Source organism: Rhineura floridana, chromosome 3 (genome assembly GCF_030035675.1).
Source record: "Rhineura floridana isolate rRhiFlo1 chromosome 3, rRhiFlo1.hap2, whole genome shotgun sequence".
NCBI classification, from domain to species: domain Eukaryota; kingdom Metazoa; phylum Chordata; class Lepidosauria; order Squamata; family Rhineuridae; genus Rhineura; species Rhineura floridana.
Window position 1 is genome coordinate 193,358,536 of NC_084482.1, and position 24,932 is coordinate 193,383,467.

Here is a 24,932-nt window from a genome sequence, read left to right on the forward strand (position 1 = left end):
GGGCGGAGGCCGCGCGCGTGCACGTCGCAAACGTGGCAAGTATGGCGAGTGAAGGCGCATGCGTATTTGTGATCTACTAACTGCGTCACATTCTTTATCGATAGTAAATTTTATTTTTGTGTAGACTGTTCGATTGGATTTCAAAATTCAATTCTGGTAATGTGCGTTAACCTAAATTTTGAATCGGATTTACTCGAGCTGGGTGTCGGCATTGGGCGGGGACACGAGCTCCAGCCTTTGTTCTTTAGCCGCATCGCGCGACGGTGGGAGGGGGCGTTGGGAAGAGGGAGTGGCCTCATATAAAAGACTCCGCGCGCTCCCATTTCGGCCATTCTGGGGTCTGTGTAAAGGTAAGTACGGTGTATGTGGGAACGTTATTGCGGGGAACGGCTAAGGTGGGGACAAAGGGGTATTACGTTAGGATTATATTTATTTTACCCCTTCCCAGAATTCGTCTTAATTGACAATTATAAGTAATATAATTTGGTTGTTTGTAGTGAAGGTAAATTGCCCTTTCAAGACCTAACTGAATTCTCGGTGAATAAAATTCGAGCCATTTAAAGCTAATCATCTGAAATTTAAATTGAAGTTTTCCCAGTTTTTTTAAATGTGATTTTTCCGCCCACCTCGATAAAAACGTTTCGGTTTATGCCAAGTTAGCAAAGGTTTTTTGTTATGCAAGACTTACGTTTCGCAACTGACTTTCCTTTGGGTTTTAGTTCTCTTGAAACTTATCTTTGTAATTTTCTTCTTCTCTTATTGTAGGTTTGCTTTGGCTTGAGACACCGTCGAACTTGCTCCGCGAAACAAAGAAAAATCCCCCCACAATTGAGCCTCTGAGACGACACAAAAAAAGCCAGCTACATTTCTGATCGTCTGTATTGGGAAGCTGTTAAAATTCTTTGTGACCTGAAGGAGACCAACTACCACTAAAAACATAAAAAACAAAATTAATATTTAGCAACAACTTTCCCTGATCTTTTTTATTAAGCAACTTTTTGTTACTTATTGACCATCCAAAAAGTTGCTATTTTTAAAAAAATGAAAACCAAATATATTTTTTTCTTTAAAAACACAGCTTAATCCAAAAAAGCTAAACCTTGAGGCGCTGTCGACGAGAAAATTAATTGGATAGTAAGTGTCGTATTTTCAACCAACTGACCAAAAAAAAATTCGTCCGTGTCGAAGTGAGCTAATGGCACGAAGAAAAGACCAAAAAAAGGAGGGGAAGTGGGTTTTGTTTGAGGTGTTAACCCTTAAGACTCTGGCATTTTGTCACCAAAAATGCATATTTATAAGGAGTATGATGGTCTCTTAGATATCCATCGTCTCCAGCACTGTCAAGGGTTAATGAGCTCCCACATAACAGATGGTGGTAACTGAGCCATAAAGTACTGCTTCTTTGTGTGGGAGACGTAGAAATTGAGCTAAATAAGCAATCTGTACATAAAGATTGCAGGGTAAGAGGCAAAAAAAGCAGTAACTTCGTAGTAGCCAGTAATGAGAGTTTAAAATACAGGGTTATCTGTCATAGTCTCGTCTATATTTTAAAAATTGTCAATGTTAAAATGGGGGCTGTGGGACTTTTTAAAAAACTTTGAAGGTTTTATAATGTATATATAGGTATGTAATGCTGCAAAAAAGGGCAATCTAGAAATAAAGATTGCAACATGACGGGAAAATTGTTTTAAGTCTGTCCAATTTTTTTTTAAAAAACCCATTAATAGAAAGATCTGTTGGACTCAAATGAGGTCTAATAATGCTTTTAAAATGTTCATTCTATATTTTTTCCCTTGCTGCAATATGGTGGTGTTATTTTATCTTTTGTCCCTTACAAGCAGCATTGTTTATTTCCTTTACAGGACCTTTCCATTTTAAATCCATCTCCTACCTCCCCCATGTGTGGAGGGGAGAAACAAGGGGTGGTGGTATTAACCCTATAGTGGTGAATAATGGGAGGTTTTTGAAACTCCGGCACTCACCGACAAATACCTTTTTCTCCCCCTCCCTTTACGGTATGTTAAATAGGTTCTAGTCTATAGAACTGACATAATACGAAACAAATTGTGTATATGATGGGGGTTGTATTGCTATAGTTTCCTCTTAATAGATTCTAAAGCCTCTTGCTTTTTTTCCTAATTGCCTGTGCTTCTAAAATGGCGTCACTGCCTCTTTCCTTCCTCCTGTACAACAACCCACAAAGCTTGCAGGGCAGGGAGCTGATGTAAGCAGCTTGTAGCAAACTCCTCCCCCTGAATAGCTTGTGTTTGGCGCCTGGAGCAAGCAGTCATGAAATGGAGGGAAGGAGAGATGATGGGGGAGGGGAGACAACCTTAACCCTCATCACCTTTCCAAAACAATCTAAATGAAATTCCACTCCAACTTCGTATATACAAAATCTCAGCTTGATATAACTGCAAAGTATGATCATAAATCCACTGGGTGTTTTTTAGGTTTCAACGTCACATGAGCTTGGATTTCAGTTTTTTCTTCATGTTTGCTGTACTTGTGTCAGGAAATTTTGTCAAGTGCATATAGTGTATCAAGCAGGCAAACTTGTGGCTTTTCCTTCTCTTTCCCCTTCCCTTTTTTCATCTTCTAGGTCTCTGGAGGTGGGATGTATTGGGAAAGCATGCTTCCTAGTTTAATCAAATTAATTGTTAAGAGATGAAATGCTACCACTGGACCCCAAATCTTTAACAAGTGTCAATGACACTTGCTGAAACTAGCGATAAAAAGGGGGTGTCTGCATTTTTTCTGGCCACATGCACACAGCTGGGGGAGGGGGTAAATTTTGTATTAATTTGCCACATTCCACAGTTCCTGTACAATGTACTAGGAAAGAAGTGATCATTAGGAAAAAGGGAATCCAGCACTTGTATTACCTCATCAAAGGGAGGGGAACAGCCACAATTCCACCTGGTAAGCAAAATCTTTCTGGTATTAATTACATTTCACAAACTTCATTTCTGTTCCAGACCGCTTTGTTTTATTTTTTTATTTTTGCTGCTGTTCTCTTCCATTGTCAACGCCATGAAGTGACACCTACTGATGCATGCAGGCTGTTAAGGGTGTGAAATGTTTGCCAATCTGCTGAGGACACTTTACTGTTGAGTAATTCCTTAAAATAGGAGGAATTGGGTTTTTTAATTTGATCTGCATGAGCATCAAATAGCATTTCAGAGATGCTGCTCTTGTGACTTTCCCCATTAAGCACTGGATCTTTCGCTGTGCGAGGGAATGTTTCACGAAGCAGAACTTAAATGCCTCCATCTACACCTCCGGTGGTAGCATTTCATATTGTAACATTCTTCCCCAGTGAATAAATGACACTGTTCTGGCGGTAAGACTTGATAGCACTAATTGGGGCACTGGTCAGTTCACGCTGAAGAACATTTCAAAGTGCCCTATTCAGGATGAGAACTAGATCGGGTTAATTGTGTCGGGGTGGGGAATAGAATGAGGTAAGCTATGCAAGATAAGCCTCTTGCCGAGTCTACTTTGTTCCAAAAGACCATTGCATGTTGAGCGCTGGTATCTGGTTGCTATACAGGTCATGCACCTGTTAGGTGGGCCTTTTAAATTTCAAAACGATTGCTCATGAGAGGTGAAGTGATCTCGGGAGAATAGAACAGACTGTCCACAGCAGTTACAGCCTAACTGGCAACATTAATGCACTGAAATTCTAGACACAACCTAATAGGCCTTTTTAATTGTAGCATAGTGGGGCAAATGTTCATATAGCTTCAGTAAACACACACAGTGCAGTTTTAGCTAATCTAGAAGAAAATTGCTAGAAACTGATGGTGTCTGAACTGTAAAGATGTTAAGATTCTATTTTAAAAGTTAAAGAATTAATCTTTTAAGACAAGCAGAGCGCTGATGGTGTGAGTGACATTTCCAGGAGCACAATGGCCTAGCTAGCAAGTTAACCCAAAACTACTAAAAGTAAGGCAAATAGGATGATGTAAGACTCCCCTTAAATCCATTGTTTGAAGGATTCACTCCCTTTTAAGGAAAAACAATGCTCTAGAATCTTTGTTTGCTTGGTATTCTGTCACTTTTATTCTGGAAGCCTGGCAAAAGGAGCTATCCAGTTAAGCAGTTTTAAAGACTTGGGGAGTCACAGTCTCCAATGTTGGCCTATTTCCTTATGGCTTAGTTCCTCTGCCAAATGTTACAGCTACATTATTATGTCAGCAAATAAGTTGGTGAGGCAATGAAATGTCACAAGACTTTGGGGCAAGCTGGCTTAAGATTTTCTTGGCCGTGCAGTGTAAAAACACATAGCTAGAAAGTTGGCTGTGGTGTCTTTCCTCCAAGACAGCAGAAAGTCTCTTGGCATTCTATTTCTTCCATCTCTTTAACAGCTGCCAAAACAAGTGGGGAATAAGCTATAACCTTGCCCTAAATTTGATGGATGATAGTTCATCCTGCAGTCTGGTCCCCTGTTTACTGCACGCTGAGGGAAGAAAGGTATATTCCCTTTTGAGAAAATAGCTATTCCTCACTTTTATACTGACGGTGAATAATAGACTCTGCATTCCAGATCATACTTAACTGGAAATACCACTGGGGCCAATTTCCATGTAAGTGTAATTAAGCTTGGTGCAAGCTAGAAACCTGAGTGATCCACCACTTTGGGAGCAATTCTAATAACTTGTCCAATTTTTTTAGGAAGGAAATTTTTGGCACTTAACATACTGCCATAAAATTGTCCAAAGGGGTGTTACAGGACTGCAGCTGCTGCTGAATTTAACAAGGCCTATTTGGAAATAAGGCATCTCCAGTATGATTTACTTCCAATTCCTGTCTTTCCAGGATTGCAGTCGAATACTTTGCTCCTGTCAAATACTGACACTGTCTAAACACGTGTGTTAATTCAGAGAATAGTGTAAAAAGGAAGTGAACTCTGTTGCTTAGAAATGCCAGTGTGAGTCCAGCCAGAAGATAGTAGGAGGTTTTGCTGGTCGCAGCTTTAGGTTAAAATGAGAACTGGCCTTTAGGTTTCCTGTCTTCCTAAAATGCTGACCTCAACTGGAATTGCTTGTCTGCTACAGATCTGCTCCATACTTGCTAGAATGGAAGAAATGCTTGGATATTCAGCACGCTACAATAATGAACAGAGTACCTTTAATAGAAAGTGAAGCAGGCGTACTTGTATGAGGGGGTGGGGGTGAACTGGAAGCTTTCAGTGGCAACTGCCACTAGTAATTCCCTTGGGAACACATTTTAAAAACACTTTGCTAACATATATTAGAATTGTAGGATATGAAGATGTCTTAATTGGATTAAAATCCTGATTCCGTTCTCTAAAACTGTAAGTACCAAATGACACTCTCCCCATGGAGCCCAGTTCTGGAGAACTTTTCAGGTCAATTGGAGCACTTGGGGAGAGGCTAATGCTGAATAGATGAGTAGATGTGCTTCGCTTGTAGTGGTTCCAGTATCACCATCTGTCTCCCTTTTATCCTTCCTCATAGGCCTTGGGGCTCTGGTACAGCATACATGTTACTTGTGCTTTTCAGTGAGCCCAAACACTAGTGTTCCTAAAAAGGTTTAACGAGTCTTTGCAAGATAAGCAAAGTAGTATAAGGAAAGCAAGCAGCTGTAATTGACTTGCATCTAACTGTGGCAGCCATTCACACAAGGCGCTCTCTCGTACAGGGGTGCTTTGTGAGGAGTTACTTGAGGTTCCTTGTATAATTCTATCCCCAGATTTATGCTTTTGCTTTAGAATTAGGATGGAGGGAGATAATTTTTAGCTTTATACATTGTACAAGTACATAGTTCACATATGTCCAAATAAAAATTGTGTTCTCATCTTAGAAAATGTAAATAAGCTACAGTGTTTGTATTGCAAATTGAGTTTTTGCTGGCACTTTTAATTACAGTGGTGTCAGAAATTTTTAATCTTTCACTAAAATAACCTTGTTCAGTATTAGCCCCTTTCTTTAGGGGATTAACATTTTGATATAGTATGAAAATGGCATATATGTTTCGTTTCATTAAGGTTTGTATAGGATTAAGGTACCAGCACTATCTCTAAATTTCTTCAACTGCGTAATGTTAATTCTGCATCTCTGGAAGCATTTCTACATGTGAAAAGTTGGTGTTTTAACTGTTGAGGAATGAATGTTAAGACTTGGAGTTTTGTGACGAACACCTGGCTTTTATTTTCTCACCCAAATAACTTTGGCATAGCGGTCAAAAACATTTTCAAATAGGAGTGGCATGGTTGAAGTAGCTGTGTAGGAGACCGCTTATCCTGTTTTGGGTTTTTTTTAACCAAATGAAGATCTTGATCCTAAGTGGCCCTTTATTTAATTTTTATGGGTATTTTTGTGGCTGGAAAATGTTTTACCTAGTTTAGAAGGAAGATGTAGTTAAATGTTGTCTGTGTAGCTATTGTCTGAAGTTGTAACAAAATCATGAGCTTTTATACAAATACTGAGTTTATACAGATGGGATCCTATAGTATAGTTACCATTCCTGGTAGGATTAATGAGGAATGGATTTATGTGCAACCTCGTCATTAGTTTAGGTCCCGAAATATTCCTGTAATATGCCCTGTAGTGAAGTATAGCGTACATTTGAGGTGCAGGAAGGACTAGCAAAGTGTGCTGTTGTAGGCTTGCTGGGATATTATTTGGCCCTTTGAATATCATGCCTCGTTTCAGATGTGAGAAATTTGTACAGTCAGCTAGTTTCTCCAGTGAACTGAGTGTTGACCAGTTCTTGGCTTTATAGGAAAATCTGCTTCCTACAATGATATTGACACTTCAGTGTGGCAAACTGTTAACAGTGCTACTATTGAGGAGTGGGGAGATAGTTCTGGTACTTTCCTGGCACGTTAGGATTATTTTAATTTCTATTTGCATGCTGTTTAATATGGCTTAGTACAGTCTGTTAATTTGGGAGCAAGTCCTGCAGAGTTCAGTGTGACTTGCTCCCAAGAGTACATGTATACTGTATGGGAACTGTAGCCATTGTGGTGAGCATGTATTTTGAATGTATGTTGACATGCTTGCCTGGTTAATTCTGTATGATGCATCTGGATTGACTGGGAAACTACTCAGCTGAGACTTTCTAAAAATGCTTTGAGCGAATTTGGTTATAGTTCTGTAGAGGAGAGGATGAGAGCTGCAGAGGCAGTCTGAGATTGATAGCTATGAGCTGTGCTAAGGATAATTTGGTTATCACAGTTTGAAATTAAACACATTGCCATTTTCATAATGACTCATTGTGGGGCATTTGAAAAGTTTCAGCTAGTTTGTAACCAATTAAAATGGCCTGCTGTCATCTTATTCCCTGCTCAAGCTTTTTCAATTTAAAAGCAAATACATGTAGCCAGGTCCTTGGTGTGGGATTGGATGCTCATTTTTTCCATTGTTGATTAATAGCTGCAATCATAAATGTGCATACTCTGAAGGCTGTTGAAATCAGGACTTCTGAGTAAATACGTCTACAATTGGGCTGTAAGAATGAACATTTTGGGGTGATGTAGATTAATTGAGCTGAGTGTTAAGCCTTCATTTGGTCCAGTGCAAAGTATTCTAGCAGCACTATGCCACATAAGAAGCTGCTGCTAACGTACAGCAGCACCATATTAAAAATTCTCTTACTTTGAAGTACACGTCAGTTTTGGATTTTATTCCCCATGCCTTGTAGGGAAGCTAAATTCTTAGTATTTGGTAGTGATTATGTTTCCAGAAGGATAGTCTCTACCTCCATGGTCAGAGCCAACATGCTTCTGAATACCAGTTGCTGGAAACTGCAGGTGGGAAGAGTGCTTTTGCATTTGGGTCCTGCTTGCAGGCTTCCCATAGGTATCTGGTTGGCCACTGAGAGAACTGGATGCTGGACTAGATGGGCCTGATCCAACAGACTCTTCAGTTCTTAACCTTTGCTGGTAAATTGCCTATAATCCTTGCAGGATCCTAGTACAGGAGGTGAAGATGATAAAAAGTGTTGCTGTGGAAGCTTTTCAACTTCTCTCAAGTCATCACTTAAGCTGAGACACTGCTTTCAGAAACTTGGGCTCCTGATCAGTCATCACTGTTTTGTGAGGACAACTTCGGTGAAAAACAGTTCTGTGGCACTGGCAATCCAAATACTGTAGCTTTGTGCATATGCAGGAAAGTGAAATTCACAAGAGCTAAAAACTAAATATACTAGGGATGCATTGACTGACTTTTTTTTTCTATGCAGTTTTCATTTCCAGTGTTGTCTTACGGCCTCTTGTAACAATCATTTTAAAAGGGGTGTGGAACTTTGGCTAAATTGTGTAATCTGATGTAGCCAAAAGCCCAGCAAAGGGTCCCAAGACATCTTCAAAGCTAACAAATACCATGGTAAAAACATACAAGCCTAGAGGCTATATATCTAAAAATGGTGGTATTAGCTCATGAAAGCTTATGCCATAATATATTTGTTAAATCTTTTAAAGTGCCACAGGATATTGTCCTTGTCAAAGTGGAGCTTTGTTCTGTACCCTGGTAAACCCTGATTAAACTCAAGATGTCATACTGATCTCTAGAGGACTTGAAATTATTTACATGGCTTTGAGTCTTCTAATACCCAACTTTAGCAAATTATAGAACAGCACCTTACTAATATGCCTAATTTCATGCAGGTCTAAAATTCTAACATGCATTGGATATGGGAAGCTTGTCAGAAGCCCATATCTATGGAGGCTGAAAAGTTTAGAATGGACTATTCTCCAGAATACCAGGCTTACAAAGTCTGTAGTGTACATTGATAATTCTAAAATGATTGCCCATTTTTAAAAATAAGGGTTTCTGTTGGACTCCAGCTTTAGAGCCCATCTTTGTGGCCAATCAAACAGAGAATCATAGAATAGTAGAGTTGGAAGGGGCCTATAAGGCCATCAAGTCCAACCCCCTGCGCAATGCAGGAATCCAAATCAAAGCATGAGATGAGAGAGAGAGTCAAGCACAGATGTGTAATACCAGCTGGTTGAATGAACTACTTCAGGATACATTTTTTTAGGTAACACAGCATTATGGACTATGTGACAGATGATCTGCTCCTAACATGAAGCTTTTTTGAGTTAAGGAGTCAAGGTGGTGTCTTCGATAGGTAAATAATTTCCATCAAGAGCTGCATAAACCAAAGTTCCTGTTCCCCACATCACAGGTTTGGGTATTCTCAGGCACTGCTTGCAAAACCATGGTTTTGGGGCGGGGGGACTGAAATGGCTCAAATTGTACATGAGTAACATTTGTATTTTTTGAATTTTTCCTGAGATTGTAGTGCTGGAAATTACCAGATTGACAGCTCTGGAGACTGAAGGCCTCTCTTCACCACCACAGCAGGCTGAGCCCAAGCATCATCTGTGCAAGTCTTCCTCACCATTGTATTGCTGTCTTGCATGTGGAAGGCCATATTGTGGGGTGAAAGGGGAGTTCAGTCTCCAAAGCCCACTTGGTCATTTGGCCTCTCCACCACAGGGTGAATTCACAAATGTTGGACCTTCAGTGCAAATGCTTCAGAACTGGACTGAAGCCACACAAAAAGATCTGCAAGCAACCACAAGCTGGTAACACCTTCCAAACCCCACTGAGCTGCCCAGTTCTTGGATTTCATTTCCCTACATATGAATGCATAATAGCCTATTGATAACTGCCAGGACCTCTCCTGGATTTAGATCCTACTGCTTTAGGGGGAAATCTCTGCCAAATAGGGCTATGAGAAGAGCTGGACTTTGTACATTAGTTCCATGTCAAAATAACGTGAAGGCACACTTGTTGGGAGAGAATACCTCCACAGAAGGCAACTCGATTGACCACCAATTGTTGACTTCTATTACAAATATCACTCCTTGTTGCTAATCTAATGTCACTCCTTGGAAGCCAACACAAAGGTAGTTTTAGTCCTAACATGCTTAAGGTTTCTTGAATTCAAGAGTACCTTTTTCGGTGCAGACAGTTATTACTGCATCAGACTTGCAAAGAGTTCGATGCTTTGTACTGCACACTGCATTGCCTTATGAAGAGGCAACTGATATTTACATATGTGCAAGCCTGTTGCTGATTGGTGTCTGAGCCTGATCCAGTAGAAGGAAGGTTGTTAGTGGGTAGCTACAGGCTACCTCTTACAATAATTTCAACAGCTAGCACATTTCTGATAAAATTAGCTGTACTCTCAAAGAAGATAACAAGCCCCTAATCTAACATGAAATTGGCATAACACCGCTTTTCAAAGTAAGATTTGTGCTAATAATCAAGTATACATGGGCTGTCTTTTCAGAGAACAATAAACCATGGTGTGAAGATGGCTAGGCATGATTTCGTACCTGCAAGTTTGTATATTTGCTATTGGAAAAACACCAGCTGCTCTTTGCTTAATTACAGTGGGCACAGCTGGTGCCCTGCACAGTCTCAACCAGCTGTCACCCATAATTCATGTGTAAGACACAAGCTTGCACTGGAGCAGATGTAGATCTAAATTTCCTTCGCTACAATTTAGCCCAGTTGTACTCACGACAGAATTGCCCTGTGCTTTTGGGAGCATGACACTACAGCAGCTATAGTATGATTAACTGGCCATGAAGTTTGAGAAAAAACATTAAACATTAAGGAAAGTCATCAGTGCTTAAATAAACATTCATGAATATTGGTCCATCTTCAGATAGGTTTTTTTTATAAAGCTTGCACATCCATTGACATAGCCCCTTAAGTGCTAGCAGTCCAAAAGTACATACAGGGACATGTTTTTTAACAACACAGCTTAAACTGACTTGCACAGAATATACCATTGAACACTGAGCATATCAATGTGACATGCCCTTCGATCTAAGAAAAAGGGTTGTGGACTTGGGTGTGATTTGCAGCCAAGTAGCTTGATCCCATGGTGCTTGAAAAACATAACTTTTGAGTACCTGAGGTTGCTACTCTGGATGAATTACTCTGGATGAATTAGTTACTCTGTGGATCAGGCAGAGTTAAACATCTGAAGGTGCCAGTCAACATATTTATGATAAAGGGAGTCTGTTGCTCCTTTTGCAATAATGGCAGCAGAAGAACAAAATAATTGCACGTTGGCTCTTGCTGTGTCTTATCTGTGAGACAATAGCCATTGTGAGCTGCTAGGTCCAATGAATGTCTGTGTGGTCCAATGGAATAATTGCATCCAAGAACAAAACATCTGTTGTAAAAGCTCATTCAGTGCCTTTTATTGCTCTGTATAGGTGTACTCTTCTGTGTGCTGTATTCCTGAAAAACAAATACTTAGTTGTAAATGTGGCTGTTGGAAATACTGTGTCAATAAAACTTGATTATGGTATTAATACTTTGGCTTCACACTTCGGGTGAACATTTATACCATAGCCTGGCTGTATCTTGCTAAATTATACTTAGTGTCAGGCCCACAAGCTTTTCAGCATTAATAAACCCTTTCATGGCAGGAAAACCTAGGAAAGGTTGCAATCCTGTGCGTATTAACCTGGGAGTAAGCCCCACTGAATGCAATGTCTTGAGTGAACTTGCATAGGATTGTGCTGTGAAGTTCATACAAAGTAACCAACTTGCAGTTAAATGGCATAATATTTATCCCATTCAGAAGGGAAAGACGTTTGTCTTGACTGATACGTATGAGTTTTGGATTGCATACGTCATAACTCCCAAATAAATTTAAACAAAACGTTGTTTTGTTTTAATGTATTTTAAGGTCTGTTTTTATGATGTTTTAAAGTGTTTTTAGCGTTTCTGTTTGCCACCCTGGGCTCTTGCTGGGAGGAAGGGCGGGATATAAATCAAATAATAAATAAAAAGTCTTGCATTGGCCTGCACATTTCTAAAATTTATGCTAGCTATTAACACCTTACTTCAAAGGTCAAGGTAATCTTCAACAATGGCAATTGTTTTATCAGCGCAGAGGTTAGCTTGTCTTCACTGTCTCCTTCAGTGTCTTGCCTCCTCTTTGCTTACCAATCCTATTTTCCAAAGTTTGTGTGATTGAGGGAGATGCTTGTCTACAAAACCAACTTCAAGATTACCCTTGAATAGATGAAGAGTAAAATAACTGTTCAATGGAAATCTTGATCTCCTTTGAAGTATAGACGTATGAGGATTTACTCATTAGAGGAAATATGATAATACTTTGCACTTACTAGTATAGCAAACTGCTTCCAGAAAATTTTTGACCTTGTTTTTCTGCATGGAAAGGTGTTTTGTTGTTGTTAAACCATTTTTGGGAGGAGAGTTTGGTAACTACATTAACAACCTCTCCTGTATTTTTAACAGCATTTCCTGCAATGGGCTCCAGACCGATAGACCCAAAGGAACTCCTAAAAGGACTGGATTGTTTTCTTGGCAAAGATGGAGAAGTCAAAACTCATGAAGGCATCACTAAAATTTTCAAGTATGTTTTTAGTGTAATTAAACTGCTTGTTGTGACTCCAAATTAATGGTATACTAAAATCTTACACCGTGATATAAGAACTAGCATGGCTTATAGCTGTTCAGATATTATATAACTTAATGAATCGTCAAGGGAATGTTGTGTAAGATGGTACTCCAGTGCCCACAGTGAAAATCTAGATTCTTGCAAGTTACTGGGTCATCTAGAATTGACAGAAATTGATTTGCTTTCAGCAAATATAATCTCTGCTCTCCACATCATCCCCCTCTCCCAAAAAACCCTATTCCTAAAAAATGTTAACTGGTGAATTAATAATCTAGTCTTACAGGCGGTCTTCTTGCAGTAATATTGAATATTTCCTTCTTTTCTTCAATTTTAGCTTAATGAAAGATGCACAGAAGATGGTCAGTCGCTGCATCTACCTGAACATCTTGTTGCAAACCAGAGCACAAGACATACTCTCTAAGTAAGAGCTTTTGAATGTTTCTAGTGAGTGGAATTGCATCTGCTAGTTCCAGAGGCAGAGAAAGTTCTGTGGGTTAAGCCTAGAGAACGGATTGAGATGGACTTGTGTCCCCATCTCCAGTAGAATGAGCAGAGCAGGAAAGGAATATGCCAGAATACCATCTGATGAACTGCTCTGTAGTCCACAAAAACATGTGCCATAACAAATGTGCCTTTAAGGTTTTTACCATGACAAACTGATTTCTATAATTTAAGGATGCCACTTAGTTGCCATTTGAACTTAGTCTAGTTGCTTTAGCTTGGTTTTCATTTTGTGTGCAGCACCTTCTGAGCAAGAGAGGTTGGCATTTTATTAATAATGTAATGGAAGGAACAACATGGGATTCTGGGAGTGGTTGTATTAGATAGGAAGCAGGAGCTGTTAGATAGGGGAGAGGAAATGGAACCGAACACTCTGAACCACTGGAAATCTTGAAAGGAAATTTATTCATGCAATTAATTAATTTCTGTCCTGCATTTTTACACAGAAGTATTCTCAAGGCAGCTTTAAACAAAACAAATTTCATCTGGTTCTTGAATCTTCATTAAAATATTTCCCCTGCTTGTGAGGGCAAGAATCTTGATTTTTTTTTAAAAAAATTAAACAATGCCAGATTTTGTCATTTGCATGGTGAGCCTATCTACATTCAGGGTACACATATCCCTTCTTTGTTTTTGTCTGTCTGTCCACCTCTTAGTTGTACAAATCCTGAGCACTCATGGCAACCATCTAGGAAGAACTGTGAGCAAAAAAATACTACTGAATTTAGCTCAACAAAGTGTGTTTGCCTCTTTCTGCAGATTCATCGAGGTTGGGGGCTACAAGCTCCTCAACACATGGCTGACTAGTTCGAAAGCATCCAGTAATGTGCCCCTGCTTCAGCAGATTCTACTCACGCTGCAGCACTTGCCCCTTACAGTGGATCATCTGAAACAAGTTAGTCAATGAAACAGCATTGGATGTTGCTCTTCTGATGTGCCCTTTTGCAGCCCTGGGACAGTAGAAATGCTCTGCTGCAAGATGGGTGGGTCATTAGGGTTTGACCTTTTTTCAGGGTCACATATTTTTCCAAAACCAAGATCTCCAGCTACAGTATCCCAAGAATCTGCAATTATCACTACAGCTATCAGTTTTGCTTGATGTGACAACCTGTTACCCTCTTCTTTTCTCTTTCAGAACAATACTGCCAAACTGGTAAAGCAGCTCAGCAAGTCAAGTGAGGATGAAGGTAAAAACCTGTCTTTTGAGCATCTGTTGAATTCTTACACTCTCTTGGAGCTGCAGTCCTTATCACTGAATGCCACCTTATTGAGTGCTTATGTATCTTTCCTTTCCAGAGGTTCGTAGACTGGCTTCCATACTGGTCAGTGACTGGATGGGTGTCATCCGCTCCCAGAGTAGCTCCCAGCCTGCAGGTGAGTGTTCCTGTGCTGTCCTATGGATGTTTAGATGGCAAAAGGTTTATAATGGCCAAATTTGGCCATGAACTGGCCTCATCTCTGAGACCTAAGACCATGTATCTCTGCCTCCTACTTGGTATTTATATGTTGTTTCACCCTTTAGAAAATCCCCTCCTCATTCATACACAGTAATGAAATGGCTCCTTTCCAGTGTTCTGTTTACACTTTCAGGAGTCTAAATTTGTACACTCTTTTAGCTCCATCCCAGAAGGGCTAGGAAGTATTAACCCTTTAACCTTTCCGGGCTTCACCTTCATTCTTCCTTGCAGAGCGAGACAAGAAAAAGCGGAAGGAGGAGAATAAAAGCAAAACTCCTGTACAGGAGAAGCCTCAGGAGGCCAAATCAGAAATGAAGCCTGAAGAGATTCCTGAGAAGAAGAAAGAAAAGCCAAAATCTCTTCGCACCACAGCACCCAGCCATGCCAAGTTCCGTTCCACTGGTAAGTTCTGTGTGTAATGTACACAGCCTTTGGCCTTTGGAAAACAAATCAATTTACAAGTTATGCAGCTTTTTTATTTTTCCCTGTAGATCTTGAGTAGGTAGGCAAGCCATGCTTGCAGAGCGTTCTGGAATTAATTGCAGTTGCTATTGGAAATAGTTCTGATACTCACTGTTGCTGCTAATTTGCAGGTTTGGAAATGGAGACTCCATCGCTCATTCCTGTAAAGAAAAACGTTAGTGCTGCAGTAACCTCAGATAAATACAACCTGAAGCCAATACCACTGAAGAGACAGAAGTAAGTCCCTGTATCCTAAGGATGGCCTTCCTCTCTTTGCCCTTAATTTGTTGTCAAATGTAATTCCTTGTAAGCAAAACGTTTTCCTAGGTTGTAACCACAACTCTTTCAACAGGGGATTGTTTGTGGTGGCAGGAGGCTTTTGGTCTATATATGTCGTGAATGAAATAAAGTAGTTTTAAGAAAACAGACCCAAGATCAGTTCTCTTCCCAGAGAACTGTATGTTTTTAGATACGCTGGAATAAGAAAAGTATGCATAGTGAGAGTGCAGAATCTGTAGTTTTCACATAAACAGTGGCATTTATTAGACAAATGGTAGTCATATTTTGTGTTGAGTGAACTATATCAAATACAAACTCAGAAATAGGAACCTATTTGGACTGATTGGGATCTGCCCAGCGCCCTCTCCTCTTTGATTGATTGATTTGATTTGATAGATTTATTTGATTTATATCCCTCCCTTCCTCCGAGAAGGAGCCCAGGGCAGCAAACAAAAGCAATAAAAACACTTAAAAACATCATAAAAACAGACTTTAAAATACATTAAAACACAACATCTCTAAAAACATTTTTTTTAAAAGCTTTGAAGACATCTTTAAAAAAGGTTAAAAACATTGTTTTTTTAAAAAAGGCTTAAAAACATACTAAAAAGCAATTCCAACACAGACGCAGACTGGAATAAGATCTCTACTTAAAAGGCTTGTTGAAAGAGGAAGGTCTTCAATAGGCGCTGAAAAGATAACAGAGATGGCACCTCTCTAATCTTTAAGGGGAGGGAATTCCACAGGGTAGGTGCTGCCTCGCTAAAGGTCCATTTGCTATGTTGTCCAGAATGAACCTCCTGATAAGATGGTATCTGCAGGAGGCCCTCAGCTGCAGACTGCAGTGATCGACTGGGTATATAAGGGATAAGATGGTCTTTCAGGTATCCTGGTCCTGAGCTGTATAGGGCTTTGTACACCAAAACTAGAACCTTGAACTTGGCCTTGTTGCAAATGGACAGCCAGTGCAGTTCTTTCAGCAGCGGGGTGACATGTTGGCAATACCCTGCCCCAGTGAGCAGTCTTCCTGCCGCATTTTGCACCAGCTGCAGCTTCCGGACCAACTTCAAGAGCAGTCCCACATAGAGCGCATTACAGTAATCCAGCCTTACTGGATTACCAGTGCATGGACAACAGTGGTCAGGCTATCAAAGTCCAGAAACTACCGTCGCTGTCTTACCAGCCGAAGCTGGTAAAAGGCATTCCTAACCACTGAGGTCACCTGGACCTCTAGCGACAAAGATAGAACCAGGAGCACCCTGAGACTACGGACGGACCTGCTCTTTCAGAGGGAGTGCGACCCCATCCAAAGCAGGCAACTGACCAATTATCCGAACTCAGGACTTTTGATTGACTCTCTCTGCCTTTTCCTCCTACAGCACATGTGTTCCAGTTGCAGAAAACCCACCAGCTGAGAAGAAATACAAGCCCCTCAACACCACACCTAATACTACCAAAGAGATTAAAGTGAAAATTATCCCCCCACAACGTAAGCATCTCTCTCTTGGGTGGGTGGGGGGGCACATTTTCACAGAATTGTATCTAATCCAGGTAAAAGATCACCTATGGAGTAACATACACTAGAGGCAGTGGTAGCTAGAACTCCAGCATTCTGACCTTTTTCATGAGGCTGTGGTGGGAGCTGAACTGCAGTCATGTTCACGCTTACTTGGGAGTAACTCCCATTTGAGAATAGTGGAACATTTTATGAGTAGCCATGCGTAGGATTGCACTGTTGAGAGGCTTTGATTATAGAATTGCTTTCAACTCCTTTTTCTCAATTTGCCCCCAGCTATGGAAGGCTTGGGCTTCTTGGATGCCCTAAATTCTGCCCCTGTCCCAGGAATCAAGATAAAGAAGAAAAAGAAAGTTCTGTCTCCAACTGCAGCGAAGGTAAGAAATGTGTTAAATGTGTATACTAAGCCCCAAACCCTACATTTTCAATAGACCCTGCTGTTAATACTGACTTTAGCAATTAAATAGAGGCTTGGTGTGTGTTTCTCAATCTTCAGCCAAGTCCTTTTGAAGGGAAGCCAGCTCAAGAAACCAGTGCTACCAAGCCATCTTCACCAGAGCTTACCCCAGCTTCAGAACCAATGGATGTGGACAGACCTGGCACCCCTGTACCAGCCGTGGAGGTTCCTGAGCCTATGGAGACAAGTAAGAAATAGGAGGAGGAGGGAGGCACGTTCAACGTAAGAGGAGGGTGAGATGGAGCTGTGTGCCAGATACCTTGCTGGACTTATCCAGGAAGCCTTCACCATCTTGAGATTGCATTCTCAAAGTGAGATCCCGACCAGCTCGTCCATGTTGTCTAAAATGCAACTGGTATAAGGTATAACATGGCAGCCTGATGTGGCCTGAAACTGGTGGGGGGTTTCTTGCCTTTTATGGTGCTGGCATTCAAGGCATATGGATTCTCTAAAGCTTTGTTGCTGAGTTTGCATGTGTTTGTGGTTTGCAGACTCCTCTGAGCAGGGTGGGTTGCTAGATTCCAAGCCAGCTGAGAGCCCAGTTGACTCAACACAGCTGACAAAGAAGGGCAAGAAGAAGAAGACCGTGAGCTGGCCAGAGGAAAGCAAACTGCGGGAGTATTTCTACTTTGAATTGGATGAGACAGAGCGAGGTGAGTGTTCCTTTTCTGGAGAGATAATATGTGGATCTAACAGATAAATAAACATAATGCGAATTACGGTACCACCCATCACTAAAAAGTACAGAAGTTACAATACCAAGTGATGTTGATAACAATGGTTTGGGGCATTCTTAAAATTTCCCTCCAAGGTTTTCTTTGCAAGCAATAGCGCTATTTTTTTGTTGTTGTTAAATTAAACTTTGACATTCAGGGATTGAGGATCTTCAAGACTAACACATCTTGCTTGGTGTCAGGGACATTGGAAGCTTCCCTTGCTCTGATCCAAACTATTGGGGATGATGGCCTTGCTAAACAGAAAGGATAGGATTGATTTTTTCTCTGTTTCAAGCAGTTAGTGTGGGAATCATTAGGTAATGAAGTTTGGGATGTTGTTCAAGGAGTCTGCCAGATCTTGCATTCAGTTGACCAGTCTGTTTTACCCCCACAGTCAATGTAAACAAAATCAAGGACTTTGGTGAGGCTGCCAAGCGAGAGATGCTGAAGGACCGCGAGGCCTTTGAGACAGCCCGCCGGCTCAGTCATGATGCCATGGAGGAGAAGATCCCCTGGGTCTACCCAAAGCCCATTGACTTGCCTGTTCCACTGGTTCAGCCAGGAAGTGGAAGCCAGGAGAAATTCACACAAGCTGAGCGCGAGAAGGGCATTTTACAGGAACTCTTTCTGTCCAAAGAGAGGTAAGTGAACTTTCCAGCAGACTCATGAGTATGTGCACTTTGCATGTGAGAGACCCTGAAGTAGATCCTTGGCATCTTCAGTGGATGGCTTCCAGAGGCTGGGAAAAGCCTCTGCCTGAGATGTGTGGATAGAAGCTAGATGGCCTGTAAGACTGACTCGGTAGGCAGTGTTTTAATTTTAACAAGGCCTTGGTTGGGTATCCAGGAAAGAAGCAGTGGAGAATCCCTACTGAGAATTCAGAAGAGTTAGTGACAAGGTCGGGAGAGGAAATTACATGGCTAATCTCATTTTTGGGAGGACAGGGACAACCCTTGTTTCATCTATCCACTTCTTCTGCAGTATTTGGGCCCCTCACAGTGCTAACCATGCTTATCATCCCAGTGTTTCTGTATGGCAGTAGAAGGGCCTTTATCACATTGGGCACTATGTGAACTGTCCAGACCTGGCCAGGGATTTAAAGTCTCCTGGCTTCTCTAGTTTCAGGACTAGTAATCTTAACTTCAATAAGCCATCCTCTGTCTCATCTCTCTCCAGTGTTCCTGACAGTCCTCATGAACCTGACCCAGAGTCTTATGAGCCAGTGCCACCCAAGCTCATTCCTCTGGATGAGGTAAGTGTGTCCCAACCCTTTTGTGTTCCATCCCCTGCTTTGAGCAGAGGAAAGTAAAAAAAAATAATAGCTACAACAGGAGTGGGAGTTTTAAGTCAGGAGTAGTTTACAGTTGTGCAACAGGGCAAGATTTTGTTTTAGAGCAGGGCACTTGATAGACAAAGCTCCTAGGTTCCCTGTCCTAAGAAAGCATCTTTTAGGAAGGAATACCAGAAATCCTGTGCTTTGTGTCTATTTCCCCCTCTCTGTGTGTTGGTTTCCCTTCCGAGTAGTGGAAACAAGCTGGAGAATGGGAATATTTTTTACCAGAAGCACGGTCAATCTCCCCTGGGGTAGAGTAGCCAGCTATCCCCCATCAGCCCCAGCTCCTTGATGCCAGACTCCCCCTGGGTTTGAGCAGCCAGCTCCCCAGCAGCCAGCCCCTCCTGACTCCTTCTGTCTCCTCTGTAACCTCTCTCAGGAATGCTCCATGGATGAGGCCACCTACGAGGAAAGACTCGACCCAGCCACCGCCTCGCAGTCTCCGGATGGAGCTGGGGGCTCCAAGCTGCCCCCGGTCCTGGCCAACCTCATGGGCAGCATGGGGGCAGGCAAGAACCCGCAGGGCCCCAACCCCAACTCCTCCATCAACGTGCAAGAGATCCTCACCTCCATCATGGTAACTAGAACTGTCACGGTGCAGTAACAGCTGATACATTAACTGCAGCTGATCTGGAAACAGAGACCACGGGCCTATTGTGCTTCCTTGTCCATCTGCCTTCATCATAGCTGAGAACCTGAATTTCTCCTGAGCTAAGCTATTGGTCCCATCTTGCCAAACACCTTCAAACAAATGTACAGCCATGAATAATAAAGAACAGGAGAATATCCCACACTGCACCAGAAGCTGATAAATGGGATTCTATCCTGAAACCCATTTTCTCCTGAAGGTCAGGCTCTGGTGCCTTTATGGTCACAAGACTGAGCAGCGCACCTGTCCCAGCTAGCAATTTTAAGCAGAGTTGTATACAGGGCCAGTGTAGCAAAAGGGAACAGGGCAGGCCAAAGCTGCAAACATGCTTTCTAATCCCACGGGTTGTCTTCTGTTTTATACAGGGTGGCTCAAACAATCATAAAACGGAAGAGCTGATGAAGCAGCCAGATTACTCACTCAAGCACCTGCTGGGCAACTTGCAGGGTCAGCCTGGACCAGGTCCTTCAGGAGGTAAGAGACGAGTTGGTTCCACTTGGGGCCTTAAGCCCTCTACCCCATTGCTTTGTGTTGAATCTAGACAGCTGCAAGTCCTTCCTGATGAGCTGTTCTCCCATATCTACAATATAGTTCCTCCCCACAAGTCTGTCACATGAGGCAGGATGGGGTGCTTTTCCCCACTGTTAGACAGAGGCCCAAATGGATGACTAGCTTGTTCATCAGAAGGATATGCCAAAGCTCAGGGTTTGAATTCCAGGCTTATAATAACCAATGGGTTGGGCTTAGCCCGGTGAATTATATTGAGTTGGTTTTCTTTGGTTAGTGCTATTTCGATCCCGATCTCCTTTGCAATGGAAAACAACTCCTCTGTTTTCATTACAGTTCCCCATGGACTGCTTGGACCAGGACCTGGTCCAGTCCCCAATGGATTTCCACCTGGGCCCAAAAATATGCAACACTTCCCTCCTGGAGGGCCAGGACCCATGCCTGGTAAGTAGAAATAGGTTCTTCCTAAAAAGAAAATGGCAGCATGGAACAGCTGGGATTGGGGGGCAGGACAAGTCCCTGGAAAAGAATTGTAGTTGTGGGAGATACAGGTGAGTGTTTGCCTGTGTCCAAAGTCATGCTTGTAATGCCCCTCTTCTGTTTTCTTTAGGACCACATGGAGGCCCAGGCGGTCCTAACATGCCCCCAGGTCCTGGTGTGCCCGGTGGACCTCGAATGATGGGCGCACCTCCGCCACAGTGTAATGATGGATACTGGGACCCTCCTGATGGTGGCATGCGTGGTGGGCCCCACGGAGGCATCAGGGGTGGCAGTCCTGGCCCAGGACCTGGCCCCGGCCCTTTCCACCGTGGGCGTGGTGGCAGGGGTGGAGAGCCCCCTTTCCGTGGACGAGGAGGCGGACGGAGTGGCGGCCCCCCTAATGGTAGGGGTGGCCCTCCCAACAACAATAAGGGCGGTGGCCATGGAGGGGGACACGGCGGTGGTGGCCATGGAGGGGGACACGGCGGTGGTGGCCATGGAGGTCACGGAGGAGGGGGCCACCCAGGGGACCACAGCAGGGGACATCCAGGTGGTCATCCTGGGGACCACAGCAGGGGACATCCAGGTGGTCATCCTGGGGACCACAGCAGGGGACATCCAGGCGGTCATCCTGGGGACCACAGCAGGGGACATCCAGGCGGTCATCCCGGGGACCACGGCAGGGGATATCCTGGGGACCACGGCAGAGGTCACCCAGGGGACCACGGCTGGGGGCACGGAGGCGGCCATGGCGGAGGTAAATAGTGGAAGCCTTAATTGCTCTGCCCTTGATGTGGTGGGATTTATGAGGGTGTTGGCCCAGCATGCAGAGTTTCATTGGGGAGGCAAGCAGCTGAATAAGCACAATTTGTCGCCTGCAAAGCAGATTTTTCAAATGTAGTAATGCTGGGCTTGGTCATAGGATAGATTTCTCCTGTGTACTTTTAATAGCATGCTTTCATTTGAAACTTGTTTTGCCATCTTTAATTCTTCACGCTGCTTAAACAGGGATGATGCATGACATTCTGGGTTCTTGATAATCTGGTGTTTGGGAAGTAACAGTGCATGTTGGATGAATGGATATGTATGAAGTTCCTGGGTCTTCTGCCTGCTGTGGCTGACCATCGTGTTCATTCTCTTGTCCCTTTCAGACAGGTCAATGCGTCCTGTATGTCGTCACTTCACGATGAAAGGCAGCTGCAGGTACGAGAACAAGTGTGCCTTCTACCACCCCGGAGTGAATGGGCCGCCTTTACCCTAGTCCTAGGGACTTGGGGCCCTCTCCTCATCTCTTCTAACTCTTAACTGTGGTATCAGCATATATCCCCATGTCATGGACTCTGGGACTTGAACCCCACCTTCAGACTCATGCTGCATCCACCTTTTTATGGCTTCTGTGAGGCCCATTAAATGCTTGGGGCAAGGGGAGGCAACTGCTCCCCCCTGCTGCATCTGCTGCTACTGATGAACTGCCACGTCCCCAAAGAGGAACCACTGGGAATCGCCTCCTCCCTCCTTGCCTGTGGGGCAACAAGGCCATCAATGACTTTGAAAGCACAACAGACATGGATGGTTTTTAAAAACCAACTGATTTGTGTAAATATCCCTGTGAAAACCAGCAAAGAGGAGACGCTCCAAATCAAAGGCCTGCCTAGGCTCTGCTGCATTCTGCCATGTGTTCCAGGAGCCAGACCCGCACTGAGGACTTTCTGCTTTTGGTCTGGCAGAACAGCTGGCATCAGCAGGAAAGCTTTTTAGGAACATGCATGTGATGCAAGGGTGGGGGTGAAGCAACTGATTGTGGATCGTTCTTTGGGATCGGAGGTTGGGAGAAGGGGGGGAGGTCCAGCAGCTGCCACTTGCACAGTACCCTACTGACTCCTGAGTGCCCCACCCTCCCCTTTGTAAAATACCCCCACTGACTGCAGAGATGCAGTTTCCCTTGGTGCTATGCCTGTCATTAGGGGAAACCTACAAACTGTTTTCTGTGAAAACTCAAACTTGACTCTAATGATTTAGGGGGTAATTTTTTGTTTTCCTGATTTATGTCGTCAGTTGTGGATTTTTTTTTAACTGTCTCACAAGATGTGGACTTGTCACTACATCTTTTGTCTCCCCCTCTCCTTGAAGTGGGTGCAGCAACTCCTCTCCTGAGGGGAAGAAAATGTCTCTAAGTTTTGTATATTTTGTACATTAGTAATAAACATGGTGGAAAAACAAATTATCTAATTTAACCCTTATAATCTGGGCTGGCTGTTATTTGTTACATACCAATTACACTGTATTCATAGAACAGGGTTAGGGAGAAAGCGTTAAGGGTCTTGTACTATTTCCTGAACCAGCCACTTCACCTGCAGTCAGAGTAAGCTGGCTAGGGAGCTGCCCTCATAGAAATATCTGTCCAGGACTGTTCCTTCTCTTCTCCCCACACACACCCCCCCCCCACAAAAAGAAAGGTAGACCAAAGGCCCGTCTCGTCTAGCCTTCGGTCCCTGCAACCCAATGGGAAGCCCATGTGCATGAGAGGAGTGCAGTAACACTCTTGTTCCCTAGCAACTGCTGTTCAGAAGTATACCGCCTCTAATACTGGAAGTAATATATAGCCATCATGACTGGTAGCTGTCTACTGCCTAGTCACCTCCATTAATAGCTAGTCTGGTTTTTAAAGTCATTCAAATAAGTGGCTCTCGCATCTTTGAACCATATGTCTGTCCTGAATCTGCCATACAGCTTCATTGTATGTGCCTAAATTCTAATGTTTCCTATCTTAATTTCTTCACATCATGCATTTTTAAACACCTCTTTCAAGTGTCTCTGCTTTTTTTCTAGGCTAGTGAGCCCTAACATTTGTGATTTTTCCACACAGTTGCTGTAAGCACCTAGCTCATTCTGGCTGCCTTTTCCTATACCTGTGGAATGTAGTGCTGAAACTAGTTTCTGTTGCAGAATACTGAAAATGTTTAAAAAAATTTCCTTCGGTGATGAGCAGCAGGAGTGAGTTAGGGAAGAATGAATTTAACTACCTCTGCCTCCCAGGTCAGATAGGATAACATAATTTGCAACCTTAATCCGTGACAATTGGCTATGCTGCTTAAGGCTGAGTCTAACACCATATTGAGAGCCTCAGGTTTCCCAATGTGGTTCTAGTTTGAAAAAACCCACTGCCTTGTCCTGCATGTCTTCTAAACTCCCTTCATGAAAACATTAATCTCTGAAGCCTTTCTAATCTGCTGATAATGTCCATGTATTTAAAAAAATATCATCTGGAAATGATTTTCTATCATTCTAATTTCTAGAATGTGATATGGGCTTGGCCTGTTGAAATATATTTTCCATTTTGCGTCAAATATTCAAGTCTGTACAGTACTGCACAATCCATTCTTCCTCCTGCCTTTTTTTCTTTCAATATCTACTGAGTGCAGGTAAGAAGTGATAAAGCCAGTGAAATGACCATAATCCTCCATGAAAGAAGCTTAACTTAGGGTGGCTTTATGGAGGTTGTGGCTTTTCTTCCTCTTGAGGTTTTCCAGGATACACTGAATATCCAGTTTAAATGATAGGTATGCAGAGTCTGTCAGTTCGCTGCTTATTTAAACACATGCTACTGAAAACGAGCCTTCAGAATAGATACTGAGACTTAGGGCTTATCCAAACAGAGCGGGATAATCCACGGTTTCCGTATTTGGTTTGTCATCTGATAGTCCTCACTTTGCCTTTTAGTTCGCTCTTTCCCAATTAAAAAAAATGCTTTTTTGCACCTGCACACACAGCGGTAAGACCCCTACATTCTTTTTGCTTTTTCCAAGCTCCGCCTCGAAAACCTCCCCCATCAACCAATTGGTCAGCAAAAAAAATGACGTATGCTCATCTCCCCCTTTGCAACGAAGCACAATATGGCTGTAAAGGAGTTTTCGCTGCAGAAGGAAAGGGAGAAGGAGGGAGGTGGTCAGGTTTAGCCTGCCTCCAGAAAGCTTTGTCAATTTCATTCTACTTGCTGGGGTTTTTGCTTCAAATCATTTCGCTGCAGGAAGGAAAGGGAGAAGGAGAGGGTGTGTGTGACACGTTACTTGCTTTTTTGGAGAAATAAGTGCAATTGCCCGTGTGTGTATCTCCTTAAATATCCATAAAGGCAGAAAAGCATACATT

At 42.7% G+C, this 24,932-nt stretch overlaps 1 protein-coding gene across 3 annotated transcripts; it reads left to right on the forward strand.

The window, feature by feature from the left end:
- The first annotated feature begins 73 nt into the window (after window positions 1-73).
- Window positions 74-23,020, forward strand: PPP1R10 (protein phosphatase 1 regulatory subunit 10). 3 transcript variants are annotated; one of them, XM_061619156.1, is made up of 20 exons: window positions 74-350; window positions 766-1,134; window positions 12,267-12,384; window positions 12,764-12,850; window positions 13,690-13,825; window positions 14,066-14,117; window positions 14,227-14,304; window positions 14,619-14,789; window positions 14,981-15,086; window positions 16,508-16,617; window positions 16,921-17,021; window positions 17,141-17,288; window positions 17,593-17,754; window positions 18,212-18,458; window positions 18,994-19,069; window positions 19,530-19,727; window positions 20,165-20,273; window positions 20,643-20,750; window positions 20,917-21,543; window positions 21,938-23,020. In XM_061619156.1, exons 3-20 carry the CDS (start codon window positions 12,278-12,280, stop codon window positions 22,045-22,047), a joined length of 2,733 nt encoding a protein of 910 aa, XP_061475140.1. In that variant the 5' UTR covers window positions 74-350; window positions 766-1,134; window positions 12,267-12,277; the 3' UTR covers window positions 22,048-23,020. The 3 variants fall into 3 exon arrangements, with proteins under 3 accessions (XP_061475140.1, XP_061475141.1, XP_061475142.1); XM_061619158.1 differs by having other exon boundaries at window positions 76-350; window positions 20,917-21,189; XM_061619157.1 differs by lacking the exon at window positions 19,530-19,727.
- Window positions 23,021-24,932: the final 1,912 nt, after the last annotated feature.

Coding starts and splice junctions, on each gene's coding strand:
- PPP1R10 (XM_061619156.1), top strand. CDS start 12,278: ATGGGCTCCAGACCGATAGACCCAAAGGAACTCCTAAAAGGACTGGAT. Junction 14,305..14,618: donor GAGTAGCTCCCAGCCTGCAG/GTGAGTGTTCCT, acceptor TCTTCCTTGCAG/AGCGAGACAAGAAAAAGCGG. Junction 14,790..14,980: donor TGCCAAGTTCCGTTCCACTG/GTAAGTTCTGTG, acceptor GCTAATTTGCAG/GTTTGGAAATGGAGACTCCA.